The sequence below is a fragment of the Pelodiscus sinensis genome, chromosome 25 (genome assembly GCF_052426305.1).
Source record: "Pelodiscus sinensis isolate ZL-2025 chromosome 25, ASM5242630v1, whole genome shotgun sequence".
NCBI lineage: Eukaryota > Metazoa > Chordata > Testudines > Trionychidae > Pelodiscus > Pelodiscus sinensis.
In genome coordinates, this window is record NC_143076.1 from 15,508,679 (window position 1) to 15,523,734 (window position 15,056).

General features: G+C 41.7%; 1 protein-coding gene across 1 annotated transcript in view; it reads right to left on the bottom strand.

Annotated features, from left to right (window-relative positions):
* Positions 1 to 2,055: 2,055 nt before the first annotated feature.
* The window catches only part of LOC142820515 (uncharacterized), a 64,994-nt gene continuing 51,993 nt past the window's right edge, over positions 2,056 to 15,056 (bottom strand). Inside the window, exons 26-31 of the mRNA XM_089773282.1 lie at positions 11,531 to 11,685; positions 10,504 to 10,590; positions 9,080 to 9,226; positions 5,328 to 5,525; positions 3,693 to 3,802; positions 2,056 to 3,199 (exon numbers count right to left, since the gene is read on the bottom strand). Coding sequence (XP_089629408.1) covers positions 2,962 to 3,199; positions 3,693 to 3,802; positions 5,328 to 5,525; positions 9,080 to 9,226; positions 10,504 to 10,590; positions 11,531 to 11,685 — 935 coding nt within the window. The 3' untranslated portion in view covers positions 2,056 to 2,961. The remainder of the gene's footprint in view (positions 3,200 to 3,692; positions 3,803 to 5,327; positions 5,526 to 9,079; positions 9,227 to 10,503; positions 10,591 to 11,530; positions 11,686 to 15,056) is intronic.

Genomic DNA, 15,056 nt, shown 5'->3' on the forward strand with positions numbered 1-15,056 from the left:
GCTATACAGAGAAGCCCGGTTGGCTTGGAGAGCCCAGCTGAAGCCGTTAGGGCGAGTGAGAGCCCAGCTGACAGCTATATAGAGAGAAGCACAGTGCTTAGGAGAGGGAGGCTAGTGTGGGCCTGACTGTGGAGGAAGTAGGAGCTTCCAGGAGGGAGACCTGCTGGGGATAGCCAGCAAGGGCTGGGAGAAGGCCAGCTAAGGTTCCCCTGGCTAGGGGCTGGAGGCAAGGCCCAGGGTTTGGAGGTGGATCACAGCGTGGTTTAGGTAAGCGGGGCTGTGGAGATAATCCCATTGCCAATGGTGAGCAACCCATACAGACTGTAACTTGCTATATGAGGACAGTCAGGGGGCACTGAGGCACAGTGGGGGCTTGCACCCTGACACCATAACATAATTTTGTTTGGTGACCCCTAGTTCTTAATAGGAAACAGGTTTAAAACAAACAAACAAAAGGAAGTTTTTCTTCACACAGCACAGTCAATCTGTGGAACTCCTTGCCAGAGGATGTTGTGAAGACCAGGACTTTAACAGAGTTAAAAAAGAACTAGATAAATTGAGAGAGGTTAGGTCCATCAATGACTATTAGCAAGGATGGGTCAGAGGCTGGAAAAGGATGACAGGAGAAGGGTCATGGGATGATTACCTGTTCTTTTCACTCCCACTGGGGTATCTGACAGGTCATTATTGGAAGACAGGTTACTGAGCTAGCTGGACCTTTGGTCTGATGCAGTATGGCTGTTTTTATGCTATCAGTGACATTTCTAGAATTTGGAAAGAAAGTCTAGTTTATATGGCGCAGGGACCCAACTCTGCTGTAGTACAGGAAACTCTCACCATTCATGGTGGATGCATTCCTGCATCCTCTGCAAATGGCAAAATTTGTGAATACTGGGAGCAGGGTTACCAGCCCCCACGATAAGCTCCCTGCAGGAGCCACAGAGAACTCACTGCAGCTCCAGGGAGCCATGGAGAACTCACCACAGCTACTGGGCAGTCACAGGGAATACCCTGTGGCTCCCAGCCTCTTCACCCTCCCAAGACCAGGATAGGAGTCCCTGAAATACACAGAACCATAAATAGCAAGTCCACAAATTACAAGGGTTTCCTGTACTCCATCACTTTCATTTTGACAGTTGTGCAACACTCTGGTTTGCTGGAATTGGAGCTATGAATTTGAAAAGCAATGGTGGTGTGCTGGAGATAGGTACCAATTCAAATACACCAGTCAACAAAGGGCTGGGTGTTCAAAATGTGTGCTCTTAAAGAGGAAGAAGCAGGTCTCCTGTATAACAGGAAAGAATACTAAGAGTATAGGAATGGCAATAGAGAAGACAACAGTTATAAGAGTAAAGACAGAATAATAATCCTTGCACCAAAAAAAAGGAAGAGCAAGGGCTAAGGCAGTTGATGAAATCTGTGGTATTACTCAAGAACACATATCTTTATCAAAAGAATCCTAATTTACCTTGAATGCTTTCTGTGTGTGGGGGTGATCACAATAGTTCCTTGGGATTAAATTATCATGATGAACTGATTCTTGCAGCCCTGCCTCACCACTTTAATAAGCTGTTTTTTTTCTTATTTGGCGTGCAAAGCATTGATTGACTTGGAGCCTGACTCTCAGTTAGGCTTAAAAAGAATATGTGGTCATGCAATTGTTTCTGGAACAAAGTTATTTTTGATTAATAGGCTCCATATGATCCCCCCACAAAAGGTAGGGAAACACCAACATTTTTGGTATAATTTGGGCAGTATTTCCATTTAAAAGCCTTCATAAAGAACCTGCAGCATCAGTATATTAACAGTGCGTTAGGAAACTATGCAATACATTAACAATTTAAGTCTGGAAAATGACTTGCAGTAGTGCTGGGAATATAGAAGCAATGCTTGCCAGGCACTTCTGCAGTTCACCTCAAAGACTGGACACCTGCCACTTCAGTTCTGATATATGTTTAATTTTTGTTTTCAAAATCTTTTGTTTGTCTTTTCAGAAATGAATGCAACTTATAAATCAGTTTAGTTTGATCTAGGAACAGTAATTTATTACAGGTACCTATTTTAATAGGACAGCACACTCAAATCATCCACTTAAGAATATATAAAAAACTGGATACAGTCATGTCAGAAGTTTGATGGTATTAGAGCAGATACATTCAGTGATTCACAACCATTGCAACAGAATTAATTAACGTCATTCCAAGTCACATACAAAATATCATTCTTCTGTGTCACTGATCTCCTCTATGATGCTATCTGCTCCTTTTCCTTCAGATTCTTGTTTCTACCACACCTGTGTAAATTAGGGGCTGATCCTGCAAGGAGTGGAGGGCACTCAGGCCCAGAAAAGCTTAAATATATTTGAGGATCAAGTCCTTGGCTCCCACTGAAGTGTGAGTCAGAGGCACTCAGCATCATCCAGGTTTAGAATTTCTATGGGACAGGAAACTGTTTTCTTGTAAGTTTAAGGGCTATGGATAAATGAGACACTGTTATCCAATGTTTGTAGTTGTTAGTGCTATACAGTTTAGTGTTATATTAGACATACTAATTAGTGTACATTTATTAAGCACCATAGGGCAGAACTGATGGGAGTTCAATTTCAAAACCCCATCCGTGTTCCTTTTCAAAGTTGACAGTCAACTGAGTTTGACATACTTATGGTGCAATAACAATCCCCAAGATATCGTGACTACTTAATTACTACATAATGTTAAGGGATACTTCAGAAGAAATCATGGAGCCAATTAGCCTTAAGTTCTGTCACTTTTTGAGATGGCATCCATGCTTTTAAATATGATTTAATAATGAGTGAGTTTGAAAAACAATGCACCTGTCTTGGAATAAACATCTCTCTGTCTTTTTTTTTTTTTTTTTTTTTTTGCTTAGTATAAAGACTGAAGGTGAGCAGACAGTCAAGCTAAAAGCAAGTTACCCATTTTTTCTTTGCTGTTCTTAATATTACTTAAACACCTCTCTGCGTTTGGCTATTTTCCCTTCTAAAATTTCCATTTGCTTTACCAAACAGTCTTTCTCCAACCCAATTAACTCAAGACGATCAAAGAGCAAATCTTCACCAGCAGCGTTTTTTAAAAAACGGTGTTCTTCCTCCACAACTTTCACCAGCTCCTCAGTTAATGTATCCAACTTATCTTCCATTTCTGAAAGGCTGCAATAAGAGCTGCTTTCCTCTTCTGAGCTGAAGAAAAAGAATCAGACAGTAGAAAATACCACAGCTAGAGCAATCCTTCTGCTTCTGTGACGAGAGTGGGGTTGAGGGCTATTTGGCAGAAACTTAATCTAGCTAAGAGAGAGAGAGTGGTGACAGGATGGAGAGAAGCAAAGGAAAAGACTGACAAGTACTATATCAGCACTGAATTGACTCTCTCACTCCCAGAGGAAGAGAGCACAGCCACTGCTTGTAACATGGGCTTGGCATTCAGGGTCCAAAACTGCTGCCACAAGTTCAGGGCTAAACCATGAAATCAATGGAGTTACACCAGCAGAGTCCTTGGCCTGCTATTCTTTATGCATCTCATTATGCCTGAGACTCTCAGACTAAGATCAGCTCCATATCCTATGGCGAGGACAGTATGGAATCACAGGGTCATGGATTAGGGCTTCTTTGTACCAGCACACTGAGCTTATTTACATGTCGCTTATTAAAAACTTTTTAAAAAAATCATTCCCACCCTGTCCTCGCAGCAAAGTTGTTCGCTCTCCAGTCAGCTGAGGTATGGGTGAAACACTCTTTCTCCAGCAGGTCCTCCAGATTTGTATAGAGTAAGAGCTTCCTGTTCCTCTGTATGCACCAGACAATAGGAATACAAAACGAGGACACATGTCAGAACTGGTTTTAAATGCCCTTATGGACTCTGTGTTCAGAATTTATCTTCAAATACATCACTTTTTACACTGCCCGGAGGTAGTGCATGAGGCCGAAGCATTCCTCCCCACTCAAAACATTTTCAAACAAAATATCAGCTTCTGAGAACTTTTGAATCAGAATTGATGCAGAAATAAAGGATCCTCTCTTCCATAATCCTGCTATGCATCTAAGTCTAATGAAACATGAATCATTCTAGTCAGTCCCTGCACATGTGTCCGTTCAGAATGCAACATTCTGTTAAAATGCCAAGTAAGCAGAGGAATAGAATTACCATTCCATTAAAAATATCCCTGGGCCAGCACCTTAGCTGGCGTAAGTCAGCATAGCTCCCAGTGACTGCAACTGACCATCTGAGGATCTAGTCCACAGCTTGTTTTAATAAGAACCTATAACCATGTCAGAGAAAATGTTATTGTAGCTGTCATTTATGCTGGCAGCGAACTGGATAGAAAGAGGCCTTTATATTGTCTTGTCTTTGAGCAAATATTCTTAATGCGGGTCAGCAAAGGTTATTTGACATGGAAAAACAGAAGGAAGCTGCAGGAGTTGGAAGCTTCATATAATGTACAGTGTGTTCAATGTTCAGTGGCGTGACCTGAATGCTAGGATGTCACACTCTCTCTTTAAGCACTGATGTGGCACAGATTTACCAGCCTTTGGGACACTGTTGCTTGCTTTAGTTCTGAAATATAGGTGATGATAGCTTTAAATAATCCCACAGTACAGAGTCCACTGCTGTTGACTCTAACCTGCAGGATGCCCTCTTAGCAGGCCCAGCACTGACCAGGACACTGAGGCTACATCTACACTGCAGGTTTTTTGCAGAAGAGGATATGCAAATGGAGCACTCATTTGCATATCTTGCACGCTCATTTGATATCTTCTTCCGATCCTTTTTGTGGAAGAGGTTTTGCAATTAAAAAGCCCCATATAGATGGAGCCATTTGTCAGAAAAAAACCCTTTTGCGCAAGATCCTGTAAACCTCAATTTTTGAGGAATAAGGGATCTTGCGCAAAAGGGTTTTTTTCCTGACAAATGGCCCTGTTTACATGGGGCTTTTTAATGGCAAAACCTCTTCTGCAAAAAGGATCAGAAGAAGATATGCAAATGAGCACACAAGATCTGCAAATGAGTGTACAATTTGCATATCGTCTTCTGCAAAAGAACCACTGTGTAGACGTGATTGTACTGAATATGTACAGCATTGGGGGTGAAATTCACCTTCATGCAGAACCAGAATTGTGCACCACTAAAGTCCTGCCTGAGAGCTTAAACAGTGCTTAGAGCCGGTAGTGGTCTTCTGCACAAGGCTGATCTTATTGAGAAATGATGTGGGAAATGTGAGTTTAAGACCTGATTCAGAATTCTAGTTTGTGAAGCAGTAAGAAAGTTGGAGATGTTCTGAAACATACCAGGATTCATGGCCTTTCTAATTACCTCCTCCGATGCCTCCATTTCACTGGAAGATGTCACTTTAGCATCAAAAAGCTGAGAGATGAGGTTTAATTTCTCCTCGCAGAATGGTTCTCCCTTCAGCAGAATCTCACTTACGTTCACAGAGGATTTATTGTTCTGCAGAACTGCTGACATCCGTAGTCTAAGGGAGAACATTTCACTGAGACAGGCCTTTAGAGCCTAGAGATGGAGATAAATTATTTTTAAAACCCTCAATGCATATATACAAGAAACATTTAAAGGTAACATTCATACAAGTAATAATAAGGAGAAGGAAGAGAGAAGGAAAAGTAGACAGGCAATGGGTAGAACAATAGCTTTTTTGCTCTGGAAAGCTAGATTCACATTGTAAAAGAAATGAGTTTATTTGCTTCAAGTTAGTCCTTTGAGACAATGTGTGTAGATCTCAAATGAAACACACAAGGTGGGCTAATGTGGCACTTTTAGCAGTCTTCAGGAGACACACATGACTTGAATATCAAGTAAGGCATGAGCAGAACCAGCAGAGTCGCATGTGAACTATTTGTATAATCCTGGGATCTGGGTAACGCTGCTGGTCCTTCCTTTGCCTGAGCACCAAAGACAGCCGTCTACAGGCAGTCCTTTGGGGAATCGCATCACTGTTTGTGTGCCCAAGGAGGTACCTGTGTGGATAACAGGTATCTCTAAGATCCAATGGCTGGAAATTAAAGCTAGATACATTCAGACTGAAAATAAGGCTACATTTTCAACAGTGAGAGTAATTAACCATTGGAACTATTACCAAGGATTGTGGTGGATTCTATGTCACTGCCAATTTTTACATCAAGATCAGGCTGTTTAAACAAACAGGTGTGTTCTAGCTCAAACAAGAATTATTTTGGAGAAGTCCAATGGCATGTATTATTGCAGTGGCTCCTTTGGAGATCTAGACAGTGGTTACATTTTCTGGGACAGGAGTGACAATAAGCAGGTCTTATTTTGTAGTGATATTCAGTGAATATATTTTCCCAAACAGCTCGGGCTCCCATGCCCCGAGCAGTAGACTGCAAGAAATATATTTGTCTCTAACTCTGCCACCCAGTCAGGGTTTGTCTACACTACAGCACTAATTCGAACTAATTTAATTTGAATTAGTTAATTCGAATGAGTGCATCTAGACCTAAAAACTAATTCGAATTAGCATTTTGCTAATTTGAAATAGCATGTCCACATTGAGTGCACCCTGAACTGAAGTTAAGGCTGGCTGGAACCAGTGCCAGCAGGGCATCAGGTTAGGATTTAGAGTGTGGAGCTGCTGCCTCAGGCTAGCTGAGGGCTGTGCTTAAAGGGACCCGACCCCCGCCCCGGACAGACAGTTCTCAGGGTTCCCCGCTTGCTTGTCTATCTCGCTGAGGGACAGCAAAGCAGTCCTGTCTTGGAGTGCCCTGAGTGCCCTCACGTGGCACATCACAGCACTCGGCCATCAGACAGGCTGCACTTGCCACAGGCTGCCATCGGGGGGGTCAATCGGGGGCTGTCGGGATCCAGGAGGCCCTGCAGGAGAGCTTCCATCCCGAGGAGCCTGGAGAGCCATCCCAGTCCTCCCCGTCAGGGGCTCATGCCCCATTCCTTCCTCACCTCCTTCCACTTAACCCTCCCTAGCCCCCCTTCCTGATGTAAAAAATAAAGAACACGTGTGTTCAAAAATAGAAACTCTTTATTTAACAAAACTGGGGGGAGGGGAGGGGATTAACCTCTGGGGAGACTGGGAAAAGGAGGTGGAAGAGGGGAAGAGAGAGGGTGGGAGAGGGAAGGGGGAAACCAGGGGAAAAGGGAGCTGGAAGCGGGAAGCCAGGGGAAGAAGGAGGAGAGGAAGTATAAAACTATGGTACGCCATATCTTCAGTACTGTGTACAGATGTGGTCTCCTCACCTCAAAAAAGATATTTTGGCCTTGGAAAGGGTTCAGAAAAGAGCAACTAAAATGATCAGGGGTTTGGAACAGGTCCCATATGAAGAAAGGCTAAAGAGACTGGGACTTTTTAGCTTAGAAAAGAGGAGAGTGAGGGGGGGATATGATAGAGGTATATAAAAACACGAGTGGTGTGGAGAGGGTGAATAAAGAAAAGTTCTTCATTAGTTCCCATAATATAAGGACTAGAGGACACCAAATGAAATTAATGGGCAGCAGGTTTAAAACTAATAAGCGAAAGTTCTTCACACAGCACATAGTCAACCTGTAGAACTCCTTGCCACAGGAGGCTGTGAAGGCTAGAGCTATAACAGAGTTTAAAGAGAAGTTAGATAAATTCATGGAGGTTGGGTCCATGGAGTGCTATTAGCCAGGGGGTAGGAATGGTGTCCCTGGCTTCTGTTTGTGGAAGGCTGGAGATGGATGGCAGGAGACAAATTGCTTGGTCATTGTCTTCGGTCCATCCCCTCCGGGGTACCTGGTGCTGTCCGCTGTCCGCAGACAGGCTACTGGGCTAGATGGACCTTTGGTCTGACCCAGTACGGCCGTTCTTATGTTCTAAGCTCAGGGCCAGGGGTCTCACTGGACCAACTTGATTTTCATGCAAACCTGCTCCTGGGTTCGCATGTGGCCTTTGGTGGCCAGGCTGGCAGCTATCCTGCCCTAGAAGGCTGCATTCCTGTGCCTAGTGTGGAGATCGTGGATGCTGGAGGCCTCCCCCAAACCTTGATGAGGTCCACGATCTCTGCACTACACCAGGCGGGTGCCCGTTTCTTGCGGCCCCGGGCAGGCCCCTGTGAGCTGCCAGCCTGGTCCTGGGAAGAGGCGGAGGGCTGGGTGGCAGCGGGTGGCTGGCTCATCTTGTGCCAGGTGCAGGGTCTGCTGGCTGGGTGCTGGCAGGCTTGCAGCTGGCACAAGCACTGTAGACAGACCGTGCCCCTTTAAGGGCTCGGGGCCGGGAGGGGGGCAGAAGAGTTTCCCTGGTTTGGCCCAGAGTGGCCACCAGAGCAACCTGGGAAGGGCTAGCCTCCAACTAGTTCGAATTAAGTGGCCACACAGCCCTTAATTCGAACTACTTAATTCTAACTAGGCGTTACTCATCGTAGAATGCGGTTTACCTAGTTCGAATTAAGCGCTCTGCTAGTTTGATTTAAATTCAATCTAGCGGTTTGTATGTGTAGCCCCTATTAAAGTTAATTCAAACTAACAGCTGTTAGTTCGAATTAGCTTTGTAGTGTAGACATACCCTAACAGAGTGTGTTGCAGTGTTTGTACTTTCTGCTATTTTACAATACAGTGCCGGGTTGTTTGAAGCAATGTTCTTTGGTTATTTTCCCAATATTCTGTTGACAGCATCCAACATCTCTGCCATATATTATTGATACAATGTCATTAATCATGAGAGTCCTGTGAAACCTTAAAGACTAACAGATTTTTGGGGGCATCAGCTTTTATGGGCAAAGACTCACTCTGCCAGAAGCAGGGGGTCTTTGCCCACAAAAGCTGATGCCCAAATAAATCTGCTAGTCTTTAAAGTATTACAGGACTTCTTGTTGTTTTTTCCAGATACCGACTAACATGGCTACTCCTCTGATAAATATCATTAATGGTCTCCAGGAAACCAGAAGACTTGTTTGCATTGCAGTCAACAGGTAAGCATCTTATCCCATCTCCCTCTTTGCTGCTTATTATTCCAAGCAATACCAGAAAGAGCTCAAAAGCACCCGGGTTTTAATGAGGTAAATCTTTGCAAAGAGTTAGTGCCTTGACACAACTGGATAAATAACTGTGTATTAATATACCTGATAAAACAGTCTCCGAAACGTGGGGCTGGAGTCCTGGCTAAGGTCAGCTGCAGTGATGTGAGCCAGGCAGTGCACCAGGAGCAGAATGAAGCTGCCCACGCAGCTCAGATACTCTCTTAAAATGAATAATTTGTTCTCTGAAATCTGAGAAGGGGGAAAAAAAAATCCAGAGCAGAGACAACAAGACAGCATTGGAGACGTGAGATGATGTTTACAGTGGCTGGGCTGCTATTTTCATGGACATTGGACAGTTTATTTGGGGTACGTCTAGACTACAGGCTTGAGTCGACAGAGGCTTTGTCTACAGATACAGTCGACAAAACCTCTGTAGACAAAGAGCGCCTAGACTACAGCCAGTTCTGTCGACAAAGCAGGCTGCTTTTTCGACTGAGAGTCTAGATGCTCTCTTTTGAAAAAGCACAGTGTGGATGCAATAGCGCCTTTTGTTGACAGAACTCTGTTGACAAAAGGTGTTATTCCTCATAGAATGAGGTTTACCACCGTCGACAAAACTGGCGTGTTCTGTCGACTTACTGTCAACAGAACTTGGTAGTAGTGTAGACGCCGGTATATTTTGTCGACAAAAGTTCACTTTTGTTGACAAAACCCTGTAGTCTTGAATAGTGATAGAAATGTAGCCGTGTTAGTCTGGGGTAGTTGAAGCAAAATGCAGGACAATGTAGCACTTTAAAGACTGAGGAAGTGGGTCTGGCCCACGAAAGCTCATCATCTAATAAACCATCTTGTTAGTCTTTAAAGTGCTACATTGTCCTGCATTTTGCTGTAGTCTTGACACACCCTTAGAGTCCATTGAGGATAAACATATGCACAACTGCCAGAAAGTGCCACTATTGAAGGCTTTTATTCAGGACAAGCCAGGATGTACCTATATATTTTTTTCGGAGAAACACATTTTCAGATTATGTTAGTGGGTGTAAGGACTTCTGGGGAATTTCTTCTCCCCCAGCTACATAATGATACAAAACCTCACTTCTTCCCTTAGAATTCCATAATAGAAATAAGTAATAGTTGTGGGTCAGTTTCTGCCCCCTTACTCATAGAACATTTACTCCAGTGCACTCAATTAGGGCTATGCGCAGAATAAGGTGATGCTCACTGTGAGTAACGGTGGCAGAATCGGAATTGAAAAGGTTTCTTTCTTGAGAAAGAAAAGGTTGAAAACCACAGTCTTAGGGAGCTCGGTTACCTTTACCTCAAATGGGGCATATCACTGGCAGATAAGAGGTGGTTTTTTCGCAGCAACATTTTTTGTTTTTTTTGTTAAGCAATCTTTTCCTAGAAGGAATCAAGTGTGCCATGACTTGATGAATATGAAGTGTATTTGCATTTTGTTCCTTTATCCAAAAATGTAATAGTTCTGAAAATACTGAAGTTGCTGATGGAGATCTAAGCTGACATACCTGATAAAAGAAAGAGTTTTGGAAGGCATTGCCTACGGTGTTACTGAGAGGTATGCTGGAGGCAACACACAGGTTAATTTCTGGAGCCTATAGGGAAAAATAATTCTGTAAACATTTTTATGTACTTCAGATCTGCAAAGTCAGATGGTTTAGTGGGATATAAATTAATTTAAATGTTAGCTTTGATTTTAAATAGAAGCACAGTCAACAAATACTGCATGAAAAATTGAGTGTGTTTAAAAAGTCCCCAGCATATCACTGTGTTCATCTTGCCAATTTTCTAATTAAATAAATCAAAGTGAGCCCAGTGAGTCTGGTGGTCAGTGTTCCATTATTATTATTTATTTATTGAATTGCATTAGCTTCTAAAAGCCTCAACCAAGATCAGGGCCGCACTGTGTTAGTGCTGTACAAACACAGTCACAAAGTTATGTCTATTCTACAGATACTACAGCAGCACAGCTGCAGCTACACAATCGTTGTGCTGTCATAATGGAAGGGTAACTTTTTCCCCATCACTTTAGTAAATTCCCCGCCCCCCCAAGAGGGGGTAGCTGCATTTACAGTAGGGTTGATCTAATTACACTGAACATTGAAATTTTTCACAGCCCTGAGCTAAGTCAACCTCAGTTTTAGGGGTAGACCAGGCCTAAGAGATTCCCTGTATCAAAGTGTAAAAGCCAAAACAACAAAGGAAGCATTACACCCATTTTACAGTGGAACTGAAGAATGGTGACTTGATGAAGGTTCCTCAAAGATTCTGTGGCAGAGCCACAGAATGCAACTTCCTGAGATCTGGGTCAGTATGTAGCCATAAGACCATCTGTCCAAGCTATTGGAGCTGAAATGTGCCTATGACTCCTTTGAATCTCACTCACTGAGCATTCTCTATCCATCCATTACCTACAATAGATGGGTTTCCTGCGGCCTATTGCTGAGTTTTATTGGTGCTTTCCTAGAAATGCATATTTCCTTCTGAGAGTGGAGATATTTTCTTGTAGGATACCAGTATGTCAAAATTACTTACATTGATATGAGGCCTGAGAAACTGAAGAATGGAGATGCCATACTGATATATTACAAACTCTCTTGCAGAAAGTGTTGGGGGATGAACTGGTATTAATTCCCCTTTTTGAGTCATCAGAGCATCCAATATATCCTGAAAAGAACTTCCTGTGTTTGCAGAGAAAAACAGCATGTCAACAGACTCATTTAAATTTCATTTTACTTTTGTAGTTAGCACCCCTATATTAGTATAAAACCTGAGGCTTGTTAAGCATGCAGTTGATCAGTGAATAACATACAACACTTCTAATGTTTATAGCAGCACTGTTTTAATAGGAAATAAAACCATCTGATGTATCATGCCTTCCATCCAAGGATCTCAAAGAGCAAAAAGCTTTCCAACTAAATACATTTCTTCTGATCCAATAAAAATGGTAAATGTTACTATACAACCAAGGCACAGAGAGGTTAGATGATTTCCCTCAGGTCACAGAGTAAATCATTGGCAAAAGTAGGAAATTAATCCTAACTTTCAGACCCCATTATATTCACCATTAACCCATACTTGCACCACAGAATGTACTTTAATAACATTAAGACATCTGCCCTTCTGAAGATGAGTTAAATACTAATACATGTGAATGGTTGTCAACTCTAAGCTTAGTCAAAAAGAGTTCTCCAAATGTTTTAATGAAATGTGCTAAAATGTACATTAAAAAAAGAAGGGAAGGAAATTTACCTTTATCCTGCAGAGGACTTTCCAAAAGTCCAGCGGCCATCGCATGAGCTTGGAGCTTGTCATTCACGTCTTTCAGAAGAATGAGAAGTGGAGAGGAGTTCATACATTTGGTTTTATCATCTACACAAATATAAAAAACGTAAGTGTGAAAAATAATTTTATCTTATGTTGTGTACATGAGGCAAATAGGAAACTCATATCCTGGAATAAAACAATTTATTGGTGCAATGAAGATAATATTTTGAGCAACTCTTTACTGGTTCTAAAGAGAATTTAATATGACTTGAGAAGGTAATTCTCTTCTCCACAGTGTTTGTTATGAATAAAATGGGTAAAATAAATACCTCTTATTTCCACAACTCCTACTTTGACTGCTTAGAAAATACTCTGGTCAATTCTGTGTAGCTATTTATTAAAGGCATTCTATTTGTCAATGATACATTTTGATTGATGAAAAAAGAAAAGTAATTTGATTTAAAATATTAAATATATTAAAATGATTTTCTATAAGAAGACCAAATTCTGTATCCTATCATATTAAGGGGAATTTTGATTAATTAAGGAAAGCAAAATTTAGCTTCCTGTGTTTATGTAACTGTTCAAAGCAGAACATGTAACATAGCACGTTGTTTGCACCCCTGCTACTGTGTGGAGATAGGGAAGGATCATGCAAAGGCCGTATGATATTAGTTTGATATTGATTTTGGATGGAATCATACCAAAAAAGTGACTCTCTCAGGGAATCATATTTTTCAGACCTATTGTCTTAACAGTAGTCTCCTGTGAAAAGCCCTTACCACACAGAAGTGATCTGAACTGAGGATTCAGGAGAATAATCCTCGATGCCAACAACTGTTCAGTTTGCTTCAGTATCTTGATATCTATGAGGCCAACATACACGAGTTAGTGAAATTCACAATGAAGAATTGTAGAGATGCTCATACTCGCTTTACATCATTCTTTTTTCTCTTACTCCATAATCTAATTATGATGTTTCTATTTTTCATTTAGGGTTACTTTATTAGGAACTATTTTTGAGATGACCAAAGTATGATTTGTTAACTCAGTTCTCTCAGTTGGAGAGAGTAAAGATACAGGAGTGGGTCAGAGTCTATCATGAGAGTGGAGTAAAATATCCTTCTGTGGAGCGCTAATAACTGGTGGATCCTGAATGGTACAGTCTAAATTCATAATTGTTAGTTGAATCTGTATATGCTGCTGCACTCAGAGGCCTGTGTACTTTGCAGTTGTTTCCAGTCTCTTATTCTATTTACGTACAGGCCAGATCCTTAGTGACACAGAGAAGAGGGCTATTGCTTTGTATGTATAGGGTATGTCTACACTACAAGGGTATTTCAAAATGAGTTATTTTGGAATAGTAACTCTCAAAATAACTATTTCGAAATAACAAGCCCACATTATAGGGAAGCCTCGAAATTAGTCTGAGGGAGGATCCCCTAATGTGGATGTACTACCTTGGAGAGTAATTACTTTGAATGGCTCTGGGGTGGAGCTATTTTGAAATAGCTACAATGAGTGTCCACATTACCTCTATTTCAAAATAGCTATTTCAATATAGGCATTATTTCTCATGAAATGAGGGTTTATTATTCTGAAATAAGAAGCCTGTTATTTTGAAATAATTTCAAAATAACAGGCTTGCCTTGCTGTGTGGATGCTCGCCTTGTCATTTTGAAACAACATGAGTTATTTTAAAATAACGCTGTAATGTAGCCGTGCCCTATGGGATTATGTTAACTCCTATCCACTGGAACTGATAAATGAATAACAAATGATATATCTTCCCTAAGGAAGAAACAAAGACAGAGAAGACCTGGGCTACGTCTAGACTGGCATGATTTTCCGGAAATGCTTTTAACGGAAAAGTTTTCTGTTAAAAGCATTTTCGGAAAAGAGCATCTAGATTGGCACAGATGCTTTTCCGCAAAAGCACTTTTTCCGGAAAAGCGTCCGTGGCCAATCTAGACGCACTTTTGAGCAAAAAAGCCCCGATTGCCATTTTCGCCATCGGGGCTTTTTTGCGCAAAACAAATCTCAGCTGTCTACACTGGCCCTTTTGTGCAAAAGTTTTGCGCAAAAGGGACTTTTGTCCGAACGGGAGCAGCATAGTATTTCCGCAAGAAGCACTGATTTCTTACAGTAGGAAGTCAGTGCTTTTGTGGAAATTCAAGTGGCCAGTGTAGACAGCTGGCAAGTTTTTTCTGGAAAAGCGGCTGATTTTCCGGAAAAACTGGCCAGTCTAGACACAGCCCTTGTGTCTTGTATAGTGGTCCTTGGGACCATAGGCAATTTTTTGTGAGAGATTCATTCCCTAATCCTAATGAATGAACTCAAAGGAAGGTGAAACTCTGTTACCCTTCAAGCCCCTGTTAATTTCTCCTATGGCAGGTGCAAAAGGAACCTTTCTAAAATGTGGTGATTCGGTTCAGTTCTGTGGAGGTGAGTGAAACTCATCCTGTTTAAATACTTAATTGATTAGTATCCTAGATACTGCTGGCATCCAAATAACTGTGCATTCTCACACCTAAAATTTAGCAATGTGGGTTCTGCCAGGATCTCCAAAGGCAGAAAACTGATCATCCTCTGGGCAGAAAGCCCACCTGTATCTTTCAATCTAAATTGTGTTTACATAATGCATTTAAAATCTAAAACATCTGATATTTTCCAAGAATGCTGTTTGTTTTCCAGTTACTGCCTAGACTGGCATCTCTTCAAATGATCATATAACATCTAATTCATCCTGTATTGTATTTGCGATCTGAATGTTTATTTCATTACAAAAGCGCCA